The sequence below is a fragment of the Cyprinodon variegatus genome, unplaced genomic scaffold, assembly GCF_000732505.1.
Source record: "Cyprinodon variegatus isolate N-32 unplaced genomic scaffold, C_variegatus-1.0 Scaffold657, whole genome shotgun sequence".
Lineage (NCBI taxonomy): Eukaryota > Metazoa > Chordata > Actinopteri > Cyprinodontiformes > Cyprinodontidae > Cyprinodon > Cyprinodon variegatus.
This window is the reverse complement of record NW_015151110.1, coordinates 173,537-190,521: the sequence shown is the minus strand read 5'-3', so window position 1 is coordinate 190,521 and position 16,985 is coordinate 173,537. Positions and strand designations below refer to the sequence as shown.

General features: G+C 38.0%; 1 protein-coding gene across 1 annotated transcript in view; it reads right to left on the bottom strand.

Annotated features, from left to right (window-relative positions):
- Nucleotides 1-8,584: 8,584 nt before the first annotated feature.
- nck2 (NCK adaptor protein 2) overlaps nt 8,585-16,985 on the bottom strand; it is a 48,279-nt gene continuing 39,878 nt past the window's right edge. The window contains exons 3-4 of the mRNA XM_015393790.1: nt 12,324-13,090; nt 8,585-11,116 (exon numbers count right to left, since the gene is read on the bottom strand). Of these exons, the coding sequence (XP_015249276.1) occupies nt 10,922-11,116; nt 12,324-13,090 (962 nt within the window). The 3' untranslated portion in view covers nt 8,585-10,921. The remainder of the gene's footprint in view (nt 11,117-12,323; nt 13,091-16,985) is intronic.

Here is a 16,985-nt window from a genome sequence, read left to right as displayed (position 1 = left end):
GTATATATTAAGGCATAAATGAATTTTTGCCTGAACAGATTGAATCTTTGTCGTTGGGACCTTAATCCTCTGTCAGATTTTTTTTTAACACCTCTTCAAATGATGTTAAAAAATGTGACGGTACCAAAGAGGATCCTTTCTCCGTCTTTCCTTTAACTTGGGCACCTGGACTAAAAAAGACACACCTGCTGCAAAGGGGAATATAGGATTATGGAATGACTTGAAATAGATAAAAGAAAGCAAATAAAGCAGATGATACAGCAGGGGCACCACATCATTTTATTCGTGAACAAGAGGTGCAGTAGAGCAGCAAGGGCCTCCATAGAGACAAACACACGCCTCTAATCCAACTACTGCCAGTTATATTGCAAACACAATGCAGAACACAATATACATTCAGAGCCATGACTGCAAAAAACTCACAAACCTTTACACAAATAGATCTATTTTGAATTCACTTTAATTTAATCTACTTATGTCACTAACATTTAGCACACCATAGAATCCACCTTAATCAAATGAAAATGGGACTGAATCATTTCAGACATGCTGGAAGCCGTATTATTTTGCTACAGCATCAAGCCTCATCATGCTGTTAAAAGACAATGCAAAAATCCAAAAGATTGAAAACGGTAAAAGAAAACCCAACTGACCAATCTTGTTCAGACTTATATCACATCATTCGTTCTTAGGAAGCATGTGGCGACAGTGGGATGGAAATCTCGCACCTGGACAGTTTATAAATATCAAAATATTGTTGAATTTTTCTGTCTTCAAATAACTGCTAGTAAAAGACTGTAAGAGACTGTGAATTACACAAAACCCATTTTTGTATTGTTTTGTGTCTGTGCATCTGACACGCCTCTCGCATTGTACAACTGTGGTCCCCCAACCTTATTTGCACCATGGATCAGTTTAATGTCAGACAATATTTTTATGGACAGATAAAACTATTGTAAAACAAAGGATAGTATCTAAAGACAAAAAAATTACTAATTGTTGCTAGCTGGACAGTTTTGCAGCAGTAGGTATGACGTGACCTACGCCATCATGGCCGACATACATCAACAGTGAGTCATATAATGGAGAAAATCGGAAAATTTTGCAAAATTAAAATACCATTTATACTTGCAAAATAAATCAGTCAGAAATATTGAACATTGTTTATTCTTTTTGTGCGGTCCGGTACCAAATGACAGATGGACCAGAACCGGGGCCAGGGCCCAGGTGTTAGGTATCACTGTTGTACAAGTCAAATATATCGGATTCATATAAAATCAGAACCGAACACAGTTAAATCCAAACACTTTTAAAAAAATCCTATTTGAATCCCCCACAAAAGAAACATACATGTTCTGAAGTCTTAATAATATGAATAATTTACTGTATTACAGTAAATATTTAGCTTTTTGACGGGATAAAAGCCGTTAGTTTTCTTTTCCCTGCTGCATATAATCACAGCATACGGTACCTTTTTTAATCTTATTTTCAAAAAGCAAAACCACTAGGATTTGAGCTATAACAGAGCAAAACCATAATGAGGAATACAACTTAAAAGCATTTCCATCAGTACCAGAGGCAGTTGGAGGGCATGAGTTGGTGGTTCTTCCAACGACATCTTTTCTTTTGAAAGGACTAAAAATGAAGGTAAGTGCAAGAGAGAGTAAAACAGACCAGAGTAGAGCAGCCATTACGCTGTCAGTGCTTTATTACAGCTATAAATGTTGAGGACCTACATTTCCCTCTTTCCATTCTTCTTTCATAAATAATGCAATCTGTCATTCATTCCTGTTCTGATGAATGTAATTACATTATTTAATCGAGTTCTGCTCCAACAGGTTATTCAGAGCTGCTTGTGAGGCTCATCACTCCACACATTCACAGCTCTGAATGTCTTTGATCAGAAATAAAAGGAAGCGGAGCATACAAGAAAGAAAGAGCATATAGAGGAGATGTATAGGTTGTGTTTGGAAAAGCAAAATGTAGTCAATGTGATTTCTGGGGCAGGCTTTCACACTACGGACAGAAAATCAAAGTTGCTTTTAGTGAATTACAGTATACGTACTTCTAGGTATGGGGCTTGTTGACATTTGGACAGTTTTATTTTATCCTTAAAGTCAAGCTCCAACTAAAAGCTCACTGAAAATCCCTGCTGCTTTTGGTCCAGCTTTTTTTTTTTTTTAAACAGGATTTTTGTTACTCTATGATGGTCCATTTGCTGAGACGAGCAAGAAAAAAAAGGCTTGGCTCTTCTGAAAGCCAGATCTGTAAAAGCATTAAAGTTTTAGCCTTTTGTTTGGTAGAGCTTTCCTACACTCAAATTAAAATTCTTAAGACGGTACAATCATAGTCTTTGTTAAGCACTCTTTCACAAAACAGCGTCTGTAGGAGGGCTGCAAATGTGAAATTTGCTCCAAATGTTTTGAGGTATTATGACAGAAATCATAGAACGTGGGGTGGGCAGAAAAGCAAATGAGAGTGGCACTAGAAACGTAAAGAGGCAGGTTATAGTCAGAGTCGATTAGTTTCTCTGATGCTTCATGTCTGCATCGCTCTGATGTTGAAATCAGAAAAGGCTGTTATGCTCTGATTCTTTTAGGAGAACCTGGAGTGCATGAAAGCCTCGGAAGATAAAGCAGAAGGGAAAGAAGTCATAGATAAAGCGCCTTACTAAGAAGCCTATAGCCAATTTTGTCACATTAAAACGGCAAAAAGTTGTTATATTCTATTTGTATTTTATTTGATAGAATAAAAAACTGATGAAGAAGGAGGCAAATTACATTTTTTTTTCATGTTTCATGGGTTCTTATTAAAAAATGGCCTTCATTGGCAACAATCCATTTTGCCCATTTTCTCGGGAAAATGTATTCATTTCAGATGGAGAGCATCTTTGATGATCAATGAAGCCTTGCCACAGCTTTTTAAATACGTTTTTATCTAGACATATGAACTATTTAAAAGATACACATATGCATGAACCTAAACCAAGCCATCATTATTCAGCCTGTCAGTTCATGCCCACCTTGCTGGAACCTCCATTCTCTGCAGCTTCTAATGGTGCATTTACGCCTAACGCAAGCGAAGAGAATGGAGTGATTGGTTTACATCCTTAGGAGAAGATTAATGGTCAGGGATGCAAAGGACATGTTCAGAACTATGTGAGTTGGACAGATAAAGCAACACTGAATCGCATGGTGGACACATGTTAACCAATCAGGGACTGAATGTGCTTATAATGTGCAAAGGAGCGCAGCAGAGACAAAGTGTTTTTTAATCAAAAAGGAGGACAATTAGTCCCTGGATGCAGGGCAACAGGTCCTGATACTGGAACCTGAACAGACAAGTACTGCTGGAAGCGACTGTCATCCAGCCACTGCAGCAGATGGTGGTACCATTTAACTGGGAGCGGATCTGGTGGAAGCAGCTGTTCGGCTTTTCACACATTGTTGGGTTGTTTTTCCCTGGATAATTTAATTTATTTCTGCCTGTCTATCCATTAATTAGCTTAAATTTCCATTTCACTGCTGAAGAAAAGACTATCCAAAGCATGATGCTGCCACCACCATGTTTTCCAAAGGGTATATTGTGTTGACTAGGACAATAAATCAGTGTTCTGACACAGATATTTACACATTAGTCTCATCTCATCAGTTCACCATTTTCAACATGTTTACTGTGTCTCCAACATGGTTTACAGGAGATATATTAGTTTTTATAGATTTGAGAAACAATAAAACATATTAAAACAAGAACTATAAAAAAAAGAAATAGCAACTAATATTGAGGCAGAAGCTAATGGATGTAAAACCAAGTGATAGGAATTGCACGCAAACATTACCAATATACTACCTTGTTTCGTTAAGACAGCTGTACAGTGGAGAAAAATGAAGAAAAGAACTGACAAAGAACGTTTTAGCTGCTTATTTGTTCTAAGACTCAGATCAAAACAATGAGGAAAAATAGACTAGAAAGCTTAACAGTTTGTTTTTAGTTTTTAGATAATGACTAAAGTTTAATCATTAACCCAACCTTTTTTTCTAATACCTCTAACTATTATGCTTTAAGTAGGTATGAAAATGATTTTTAGATATTTTTTTTCTTTAAGCATTACAGGCATCCTTTGGACAAACCCTCTTAGGAAGCACAGAGGATATCCAAACACATAATAAAACTCTGTAGAAAGCACACATACAAATGTATTAAATTATTTTTATGATCTAATTGCCAAATCGACACTATGTAGGCCCTTTATTCTAAATTTTCTTACAATTTAGAATAAAGGGCCTACATAGTCCTATTTATTTCAGAAATCCTGTTTTTCAAAAATGAAATGAAATGGTGGACCAGAGGAAACAGGACCTGTGAAATTGACAGTGGCAGCAGGTTCTTTCAGTCGATCATGATGTTGGATAGGAGCGTGCATGCTCGGTTTTGGCCCATAATGTAGATACTGAAGCAAAGTGAGATCTAAGGATATTGAGAGCCGGATAAACACCTTGGGCCATTTGTCATGTCTCCTCCAAGAAGTTCCTGCAGTAAGTTACGGTACAGTTTTCTGACAGAGTAGGTCACCACAATCAAGGAGCGATTAAAGTCTTACATTAGTGTTAATCACAGGCGCAGCTCTTGCGACATTGTTCTGCAGATTCCCTGTTTATCAGTTTATAATACCAGTTAGTTATATAGCATTAACTTGGAAGACAATGCCGGGACATGATTAAAAAAAACAAACATAAAAGCTATCTGTCTGCAGCTCTTTTTCAGAGCACTAAGGATAACCTCATGTTGCCACAATTCCTCTGATCAGAGGAGTCGCTTCCAGATATCAGTTTTAAATAATCATCTGTGCATCAGATATCTTCAGTTGTGAGCAATTGGTCAATTCACCCTCATTAATACCATTATTAGATACTTCATGCCCTCTGGACTCAATGCAGGAGGTGGGAAACAAATGGACCCTAACAAAAATAACATCTCTGTTGGATAATGTCCACCCTATGTATGAAGCTGCTGCAGAACTAGAGAGCTCCCTCACTGACAGACTGCTGCACCCTAAACGCACCAGGAAGCGTTATCACAGACCCTTCCTCCCAGCAGCTGTAAGACTTTACAACCATCATTTTTCCCAACAACCTCAATAAGTTGTTACATTCATGCTGATTTTGCAGAGTTTCTACCTTAGTTAAATAACATGCTGCTGTCTGTTTGCATCTGATAGTGCTGCTATTTTTCACATATCCATTACTGTAAAAATAACCCACAGCTGTTTATTGATAATTTACTCTCCAGATACAGAGCAATTATAATTAAAAACACTGTTCAGTAAAGTACTTATTTATTTTCCTCCCCATCCCTTAGATCATCTTCATCCATCCACCTCACTGTACCCCCAGCTCGACTTGTCACCATGGGGAGCAGAGCCTTCAGCCGCTCTGCTCCCCAGCTCTGGAACTCACTTCCTCCCGACCTCCATAATATTGACTCTCCCCCCTTATTCAAAGTCAGACTCAAAAACCCATCTGTTCCAGCTCGCTTATTTGTGAATACACTGCCCTTTACCTATCCATAACTGTTATTATGTTCCTGTATTTGTATTTTCATCTTTTTATCTTTTTATTTCCTGTAAAGTGACCTTGAGTGTCCAGAAAGGTGCTGTTAAATAAAATGTATTATTATTAACTCTGTTATTTTATACACTTTCTAAGGTCCACATTGGGTGAGCACTTCTGCTAAAATCTTTTGCTGCTGTAACACCACAATAAAGGGATTTTATTATACTCTTTCCAAGAAAGAAATCCCACCCAAACTAAAGGAAGGTATGAGAGGATCCATGTGACAGATGATACTGACCTGTGAAACCTGAGTATAGCATTGCCCTTGGGTCTGTATAACGCCCTTATTTTTATATCCCATTTTAAAAATTAAATGCAACAAATTTTCTACATAAATCCCCTAATGAATTAATAGATATTAGTGTGTAATGTAACCTTAGTATAAACCCAGATCTGCTGTGAGGACCTTAAAGATTTTTTTGCAGAACGTTAGTGAACAACCAGCGTAGAGACCAGGAACTCAGCACACAGGTCAGGGATACAGACGTGTCGGAGTTACTGTCTTGTTGCTAAGGTGAGGATGGTGGGGGTTTGATTAACGAGCACAATCAGACATTTTGAAGCCTGGTTCTCTGATAGGGAAAGTAGATATCCTTTGTTGTTATTTGGCCTGCACTGGTTTTGTGTTGATCCTGCTCTCTGGGTGACATAAAACACCTTCTAGCACAGCAAATTCAGCTGCATATGGAAAATATTTTGGATTTTTTTTCATATTGTCAAGATTAACCTTCTGAGGGCTAAAATAAAGGGAGCAAGATGTTGTCAGACTATGAAAAATGATGTTCCAAAATAATAAGTTGGGTTAAAGCTTACAGAAAGTAGCTACTGTGCATATGTTTCTCTGTACACTAAACCCAGAATGTAACTCCTGCTGTTAACATGAGCGTTCACTGCAGGTCACTGTTAAACGTCATGCCAAGGGGTTAAAGCCCTTAGACTTTGCCTCAAAACAGTTAATTTCTGAAAAAAAAAAAAAAAAAAAGATCTTTCAAAACGGGTTCTAATCTCCTTTGATTGAAGCCAACAGGAAATTAAATTAAATAAATGCGATGTCTATCAAGAATGATTTAAAAAATGTCTTGATTCGTCTCATGATCAGCTAATTGTAAATAATAAAGAATTACCCTAATAAAGTTTGAAAGTAACAAAAAGCTGTAAAGGAATGTCCCTTTTTTACAAAGCCACGATTACTTAAACTGGGTAATAAAATTAGCTTTATTACAGAAGATCAAACCAACTTCCAGAATGATTTAATTTGGAAAAGTGTTTAATCCATTTCTATTGCTAGAATCTTTCACAAAGAAAAAAGATGCCAGACCTCTCTGTTTTAATAAGTTGGATTTATTCCTTAAAGGTAGTGCTGATGTTATCAGTGGATATGTCCACTCATTGGCTTTTATTAACTTAACCTTCCAAATCTGAAATACCTGAATTAACCACAAACATTTATAAATCCCTAAAAGGTAACACTATTTGACTGTTTTTTCCAGGCTAAGTAAGCATTGTTCTCTTGCTGCCCTATAGACCCAGAATCAAAACTTATGATATATAACATTAGAAAATAAACATCATAAAAAGTTTGTGTGCAATTATTTACTGCTTTTTAAAGCCTCTTTCCATCAGTGCCAATTAAGATGAGTTAGGTCCATTGATTCACTTTATTTCTAAAGTCAAATATTCATTTGTATTTTTCAACAAAGGTATTTATTCAATCTAACATTTCATTTCATAATTTAGTGTAATTATGACTGAAGTGGCCATTTTATTATTTAACTCTATTTAGTTGTTTATTGGCATATCTATTAAAACAAATTAATTACTCAATGCTAATTTAATTTCTTTCAGGGGAATTTTCAATTGTTTTAAATGTATTCGTTTTGGCTCTCTATAAACCTTCAGGGTCATATCCGGATAATCCTGGAAAATCAGGCAAAAACTAAATAAATAATCACTCTCCTCACTTTTGGGAACCCATAAATATAAATATTGCACTTAAACAGTTTTAAAAATAAATGGCAACCTTTTACCCACCAGAAAACAGGGTAAGAAATCAAAGACGTGACTCAGAGGAACTAAAAATCTCCTTTTTTATTGATGACTGTATGTTTGGGAAATGTCAAGATCAACAAAGATGCATTTTTTTTAATTTATGAGTAAAAAATAAATATAAGAATTAGGGATGCACAGATCCACTTTTTTCACCTCTGATACAATACCGATATGAATTATATGTGAACAGCATTGAATAATTACCTAAAAAACCGGGATCATTCTTCTGTGCATATAATTTGATTTCCCTTTTCTTAAAAAAAAAATAGGAAACAACCCAAATATAAATGTTTTAACTCATTTATTTAAAAACTGTGGACAAAATCTTAAACCAAAAGTTCTCTGACAACATGCAAAAAAAAAGTGTCATTATCATTATCATCTCTGTGATTTTTTTGGCCTGCATACTGTTACATGGAAAAATGTCACTTCTTACCTTTGCTTCCATCAAAGTTAGCTGCATCCTTTCTGTTTTCCGAGTCACATAATCTCAGCATGTTCCTTTTGTGAAACTTCTGGAGGTGTTTCATGAAGTTAGTTGTGTTATAGTTTGAAGATTTAACACCGCCCCTCGGAACATTTCTCCAATAAATATTGCACACCATTGGGCTAGTAGGCTGAGAGAGCTTGAAAAACCACACCGCAGATCCTTTCGCTCGCTCTATCGTGTTGTGTTGTTGCGCTGCCACATGACGGCAAGCCATAGAATAGAGTTAGAATGAATAGATTGGCTCCTGAATCGGGTCAATTGTCACCCATACGATGTAGTTTTTTTCTTTATATCTGGACCGATACTGATAAAAATATCAGATGGGTGCATCCCTAATAAGAATCTTAAGCTCTCAATTGAAAAAAACTGAAAACTAAACAGTTTTTTAAAGAAATCTCTGCCCCAATGCAAACCCAGACCCACATTAACCAGTCATGAACGTTTGTCAAAAAGTTTTATTGAACTAAAGTATCTCATTTCTCATCACGTTGTTGGCGATACAGTACCATAGGTTGGATCTTAGTGATTCATATATGCACCTCTTGTTATCTGAATATATACATACAGTGGAAATAGGAATTAAATAGCAGTGCTCATTAACATTCAGATATATATCAAATAAAAGCTGAGGACCCCGTGATCAACACTTCCACTGGTAAACAAATGCACAGAAACAGGTGTAAGATTTCTAGTCTTAAGTTAGATGACGATATTTTGGTTTCTCAACAATGAATGATGACTAATTCCAAACTGACTCCCAGGTTTGATCAAACATTACGTAATGTCTGAAAAACAAGTTTCAGGCTGTACTTAACGCTCCCTCCCATCATTCTGGCCCTGTTAAACATGTGTAGAAAGCCTATGAGAATATTTCTCTTTTACCTCAAAACTGATTTCTAGCTGAAATTTGAGAATAATCTGAACTTAAATCTGATTAAATACATTTTACAACTTTTTAAAGATTTTTTTCCCCTCATTATTGATCTGAGCATTCTGTTAAGAGTCATTTATAACTTACTGTTTCTGTTAGAAAAAGCTATGATATGAGTTTTCTTATGAAACAAGCATATCTTTCTAAAGTAAAGTTTATTTTTTAACATAATTTAAGAGATGATGAACAATCTGAATTGATGTGAAGTGAGCAAAGACTATTTTTAACCCACTTGGCCCCCTTTTAAAATAAGACAACAAATCATGTCATTTAATTAAGGTAGAGTTAGATCAATTAAACAGGTCATGAAATGGACACAAAAGAAGCAACTAATCATCCAAATGTGACCAACAGTCTGAGCAGGAAGTAAAAACCACACAAGAACCATCCAGTCACCAGTCACAGTGATGGGGGGGCAGTACATAAGGTCAAAAATAAAATCCAATAAAAAAAGATCTTTAGAAATGATTTTTCCTTCTTTTTTTACACATATTTAGCAGTAGTGGCAACAAACATGGAGGGTCCAGGATGTCTACAGAAACTCACTTATTTCACAATCAGTTGTCTGCAGCTTTAATATCACGTGACTAAACATAAACATTGAGCTGTCCTAACTGCTAACAGGCAGTAAACTATCCAGAGAAGGAATAAACGTTTTTGGAGCTGCCAACATATGAAATTAGTTGGATCTGTAAAGTTAAATGTTTCATAAACAAATCCGTAAATAGATTTTTTTTTTTATAAATCAGGATCTTCTTTATTACCCATTAGTCCTCCATAAATATTTGCTCCAAACTGTTTTCTTAAATTACAAAGATGGCATCAGAAGAGGTACTTTTGTTTATCCTGAACTGTATCACATCACAGACAGAGTTACTCAGGAAGCTTTACCAAAACAAAACAAAAAAGATTTTATTATTCTTGGTCTTCCTCATGTAGCTACAGACACATACTAAAGAACAAAACAGTAACGTTTTCAACTTGACAATATAAAGCATGAGCACTGAGCTGTGGATTAATGTGAAAGACCTGGAGCCAGCAGTAGTGGGTACAGGGTGGCACGTTTGGTTACATGGATCAACATTCAAACTCTACAGGAACTCTGAGGTCTCCTCTATTGCACCGTCTGGTAGAAATACTACAGTGAGTGTTGTCTGTAATTAAAGTAACACTAGTAATAAATCATTTACTAGATACAGAAAAAAATGAGTGGAGAATGATGAAAAATCAGAAGGAAAAAAAAGGCCAAAGAGTGGTTATGGTCACTTTGTGAAAAAAGGAACTCTACAGAACTTTAAGGAAGATGATTTTAAATAACGTTTAAACTCAACCTTTAAGAAAAGAAAAAAAGAAAACATGGCCTGCCATGAGGCATGACAGTTAGGTCCCACTGAGGTCCGAGTTCCTCTTTGAACGGCTAAACGTAAATTAAGAGCAAAGGTGTGAGTGACAATGTGCGTGCTAGTACGTAGACATTATGCATGACATCAGAGGGAGAGCTCAACCTCCGGCGAGGCCTAAGGCGATCAGTTAGCAGCTAATCTGCTCACTGCATGTTAGCACATCCAAGATAGCAGAGGCTCTGTACGCACTGTTCTCCATGTGGCTCGGTGATGGCTCTCTGAGGGTCGTCGGTAAAAACAGCCATGAGCTACAACTCAAAAAAGCTTGTCTTGTTTTTGCTCGGAAAATCCAAGAGATCTGAGGATCCGGATGTGGTACGGACGCCACAGCGGGAAGGGCCCACAGCTAAGGCTTGGGTTAAGACAAGGATGGATCGTATGTGTGAGTGTGTCAGAGAGAGTGTGTGTGTGGGGGGATCCAGTGTAGACGTATAGATCACAGCAGGGCCTTCACCAAGTACAGCTTATCTCCATGATCACTGGTGAAGATAGGGGCCTTCTTGTAATGCTCCACCAGTTCATCCATGGAGTTGAACCGCCGCTGGCCGATACAGTACACCCCGTCCGACAGCTGCACTTTAAAGTGCTTGTTTTTCCCCGCCGCCTTCAGAGACACGGAGAAATCGCTGGGCTAGAAACCATACAGGGAGACAAAGAGGAAAAGACTTTTAAACAAAGGACAGAGTTCGATTGGCCAGCAGATGGCAGCATTGGCTTATCTGCACACACTTCAACTGGGAGCTGGGGCTTTAACTGAGGGTCTTAAAGCACCAAATTATGATAAATCCCTTACTGTTAAAGCGGTTTAACATCTTAAAAATCTGCTCACAGATGTACTGACTCTTTAGACTTAAAGATGTTTAATGATTATTAGAGGAATCAACTGGTGTGCAAACTTCCAAAGTAAATTTCACAAAGGAAGAAAAAATAGTGGAAGCCTAATAACTAACCAAATCAAGGAATGTAAAAATGTAATAATAAACTATTAGAGAATAAGTGTTATTAAGTATATTCCACAGAAAAAATATTGAATCCTGCACCAATATTTACATTTTTACTATTAATTAGTTGTAAATCTGACAGAGCTACAGAAGAGGATTAGGGCCACTGAAAAAAATCAAAAAAGTTTGCTGATTTTAGGATTTTATTTCAGTTTAATAGGGGAAAAAAGTCAGAATTCTGAGAAAAGAGTCATAATTCTGAGATTAAAGTCATAATTCTCAGAAAAAAAAAGTCAGAATTCCAAGATTAAAGTCAGCATTCCGAGATTAAAGTCAGCATTCCGAAATTAAAGTCAGCATTCCGAGATTAAAGTCAGCATTCTGAGATTAAAGTCAGAATTCTGAGATTAAAGTCAGCATTCTGAGATTAAAGTCAGAATTCTGAGATTAAAGTCAGAATTCTGACCTTTCTTCCCATATAAAACTGAAATAAAATGTAAAAATCAGTTAACTTTTTAAAAATGTTTTCAGTGGCCCTAATCCTCTTCTGTACAGAGCACATTCAAAAATAAAACAAAAATACTTAAATAGTGAAACTAGTAATTTAGATCTAAAATCTTCACCAGGATGCATCTACCTTACTTTGAGCAGTCATTCAACCAATATGGGTTGAAGAAACTATGGGTAGTTCTGTTAAACTAAACTTGATTGTACCTGCATGTAAACAGTTATCTTTACCATGTGTTTATAAAACACTGTTGGCATCAGACGTAGGTTAAATTCTTACACCTCAGTTGGCTCTTCATGTCATTCTCTAGTGTACGCTCTTCATCTCTGAGTGATAAAAAGTAACGAGACATTGTGTCAGCTTGTCCTGACATCACCTAAATGACTCACCGATGACTCGCTGTCTCGTATGAGGAAGTCACCCTCCTCTCCTCGTTCGTTGAGTATGCACTCGGCCTGGTGTCTAGTGATGTTGCCGTAGTACCAGTCCCTCCCGGCGAACCTCCCCGAGCGCGCTGGAGCTGCAAAGCGGTTCTGTGGGGAGCCTGACATGGAGGGTGGGCCGGGCTGCTCGTCACGCACCATCACATAGTTTTTAGGCACCAGGCCCACCATGCCAAGAGAGTTCTTACACCTCCACCACTCTGGGTCGTTCTCTGGCTTCTCTATCACTTCCATGATTTCTCCCTTTTCAAAGTTAAGCTCCTCCTCTGTCACTGAGCTAAAAGGGTAGAGCGTTTGAACCAGGTGGAGGACGACGCCCCTGCCGCCTGCTTGGCCGTTGGCCAGCAGACCTCCCCGAGGAACTCCAAGGTAACCCCGCGAGGAATCTGCCTCTCTGTCGTCGCCCCCCGTGAGCTCTTCCTGGACGTAGTTCGAGGGAAACCAGCCAACGCGGCCGGCTTGACTGCCACGCCACCAACCGTCGCTACACTTCTCCATGACGATCACCCTGGAGCCTTTGACCAAGGTCAGCTCGTCTTCCCTCTCTGCTGTGTATGCAAACTTGACCACAGCAGGGGTGTTGAGGTCGTAGATCCTCTCCGCTGCTCCAACCCCACCTCCTCCCCCGCTGCCATTGGAGGGGTACTCTGCGTCTGAGCTCGGTGTAGGGGACGGATCACGGGCACTCGTCTTCCTCTTACCCTTCCCCAAACCTGTGCACAACCATAGAAACAAAAAGAGATGACGCGGTAGCAAGAAATCCCTTCTTTACACCTCCACCTAACAAATAAATCTGTAAACATTTGACACAATCAAAACTTTTCTTGTATTAAATAAATGCTCAACACTTCCTCACAGAAATGATTTCAGTTTGTGTGATAACATGATATGATCTAGTTTCTGGGTTTGGAGGCATTTTTTTCCTTTAAAAATGTGAAATTGTTGCATCTTTGTTATCACAGTACATAAAAACATACTGACATATGAGCAGACTCCAACACAGCCTCCCCCCGGCCCTTTTCTTGATATACAGAGATTTCAACCATGTCTCCCCATCTTCCACCTTCTCTCCCTTCACCAGAGAATCTGCTTGAACAAAGAACCAACTTCATCAGCTCACCTGGCAGCCACCTCCAGAAGAACTAAGAAAACTGTGATACAGACTCGGAGTAATAAAAAAAAAAAGGCTTAAATCGGAGGTCATCAGACTTATCAATCAGATTTTCAGTCCAGTTGAGTAACGATAGTGGACTCAGGACTGGAAGAAGGATCTGGTGGTAGATCTCTGTAGGTGAAAACCCACTATACTAAAACGTGGTGACATCATGGGGATCACCAGACCCAGTACAGGTGTTAGGAGATACAGTTCTTTGGAAAAAAATTACATCAAGGGGAACAATTTAAAACAATGTCTCCAACTCTATGTATGAAGCTGATGCAGAGCTGGACAGACTGCTGTACTCCAGGTAGACTGAGGAACATTAACCCAGATCTTTCTTTCCTCCCAGCAGCTCTTAGAATTTATACTCCGCCTGCAACTAAAGATTATTTAACAAATTGATTAGCTGTTGATTATTTTTTAACGATTGATCGATTAATAATCGGATAGCGAAAGGTTCCTTATAGAAGATTTTTTATGAATGTATTCAGGTGAAACTAAAATTTTTCAACTAGACAAGGTAAGGATAGAGCATATTGACAGATGAAAAGGTTTTCTTTATCTTAAATGGAATATATTTATATATTTTTTCATAATTACTACTCTAAGTGGGTTTCTCTTTCAGCTAAAGGCATGTTCTAGAGTCTTTATACTCCACTTAATGATTAATTGATTATTAAATTAGTTGATGATTATTTCAATAATCGATTAATTACAATTAATCTGATTAATTGTTTCAACCATACTTTATACTTTATACTCAGAATGCTGTTTATGTCTCAGCTGTAAATTGTTTTCAATTCTTTTTGTAAATTATTTCTTGCTGTTTTATGTCCAGGTTGTTACACGAGCTTTTTACTTTTCTACATTTTTTTATTGATTCTACTAAGTTCAACATTTATTTTGTCTTCTGTTGTAAATTTTTGCCTTGCTGCTGAAAACCCCAGAATATTCAATCTTTGTGGGGCAAAATCAAAAAAATTCTACCAAATATGACACTCGATTATCCAGTTGCTGGACAGATGTTCATCTCCAAACATCTGTCGATTTATGACAGAGCCCAGCAAAGAGCAGCTCAACCACAAGCTAACCTATATGTTGTTTGAACCAAAGCTCCAGGAGTTTTCAGGAAGTTATTTTTATACACTACTTATTAGCAAGTACTAGGGCAAGGAGGGCCCTCTTACACTAGGATAGCAAACTATTCCCTCCACCAAAGAGATTGTTTTTAAAAGAGTTTGTGTCTGCTTGTCCTTCTGTCTAAAGGATAACTTAAAAAGTTATAGTCAGATATTAAAAACTACATTTTGGTGATGATCCAGATCATATTCTGGACTCAGGATAAAAAAAAAAAAGATTCTCTAACATTGTGAGATAGGGATTTGTGGTGGAACAAGCAGTTCCCCACTAAACCAGAGGGTGGCAGTAGTGAGTATTGACAGCCTCTGACTCAAAGAGTCTGAATGTATTTTACTGAAGACAAAATTATGAAAGAAGTGGGAATGTTGTTGGTTTGTTAGCAGGATCAATTGAAAACATATGAATGGTTTTTAAGGAAGTGTTTTATCGGGATAGCCTCATGCCAAGGAACAATTCATTTCTCCCTTGGTAGAGGTAAGTATTGATTTAAATGCTGTTTTGTTTATCTGAAGTAATATTCAGTTCAGTGCAGTGTATTTAATATAGCACCCATTCACAACACATGTCATTTCAAGGCACTTTACAGTTAACCTGATCATAAACTGGAACTTTATTATTTTTTTTAAGGTCAATCCTGCAATATTTTAATTTCTTCATGGATAAAAAATAAAAATCCTGATATTATCACTATTATTATCATCATTATTATTATTATTATTAAATCCCTCACAAGCAAAATGAGACAGACTTTGTTCCTGTTTCAATTTTGGCTGGATTTGCGATTAAAGGTGAGTCAAGAATCTGTTGAGTTTCACAGTAAAACGTCCAGCACAGAAAAACACACACCTTCCTACAGGATGAAACCAAGGTCTTTCATTTACTTAGCATTCAGTTGACATCACCTACACCTCTATATAAACCCAAAGGTTGAAAATAGAAGGAACACAGAGGGAATGAAAAGTGGAGCAGGCACCATGGGCTTAATGATGACAGGCGTATCCAGGATCAAAGTCAGGCCCGTCCTACCTGTTCCTTCAAAGACGAGGCATTTAATGTGCTTCAACACTTCAGTGGCGCCCAAGCATTTTCTTTACTTTTTTAAAAAATCCACTAAACATAAATGAGGCGGTCTCCTCTTGTTCCTCGCATGAATGTTTAAGCAGTAATTGCACACCGTGCGGCTGACAGCGTTTAAACCGTTTACTTGACGGCTGAAGCTATTGTGAGCGTGAGCTCACGTGTGCGGCTAATGATGGAAGAGAGAGAAATCTTGACAGCTCCTCTCCCAGACTGGGCCACAGAAATGTCACTGCTGAACAGAGCAGTTACTTTGTTTGAAAATTGCAGGGTTCACAGAGAGTAGCATGAAACTTGTTGGCAGAGAGGCGGAGTGTAGTGGAGAAAGATGAGGGGGGGGGTTCTCTTGGCAGCTGTTTCTCGCACACGCTGGAGACCAAACACATCAGAGGGCACAGCTGACAAAAATGCAAAGGAGGAAGATGAGGCAGGAATAATAAACAGAGGGTGTTTGTGTTAATCTGTTTATCCCACACATCTGATAGCTGAGCGAATGTATGAATGACGACTCAAGCTGGCATCTGGGGTAAGTTTAGGAGGTCGAGAGAAGAAAACCTTAATGAACTGCAAATGTAATTGGGTTTAGCTATGCTTTAGAGTGCAGAAAAACACCTGTATCTCCACACACCTCCCCTCCTGCACTCATTTCCACTTCAAGGCACTGGCCACGCTGGTTAGAGCGGCAGCGTGACACCTTCTTCTTTCACTCTGAACCTTCATCTACCGCTTCATCTTGTGAAAGGAGACGTGATGTTTGAGCCCAGAGGGCTTCTGCTCTGATGGTAGGGAGCTGATGAAAGACTCAAAGTTGCAGCACATTACTTCACTCCTCTACTTCCACTAAAAGGCAGCAGGGAAGTTACTGTATTAAGTAAAAGTCCTTGCAAAAACCGTACCACCCACCAGACACACGTGTCCGCAATCAAAAAGCACAACATGACCCTGTAGTGAAGAGCTGGTTCTGAAACCGCAGGTGCTGAGTTTTAAGAGCAAAGCAGTGAATCACAGGTGAGCTTTTAAATCTCCCCCACCAGCAGTTTGGCTCTGCTTTTAATCAGAGTGCCATGAGGTCTTAATGCCATATTGTGTATGGGGCTGAAAAAATTAATTGGATTAATAGATTACTGAAATAATCAGCAACTAATTTAGTAGTTAATTAATTGGAGTATAGAGACAGGCTAAAGGCATGTTTTAAAGCAGCAATTATATCAAAGTAAAAAAAAAAAAAAAAA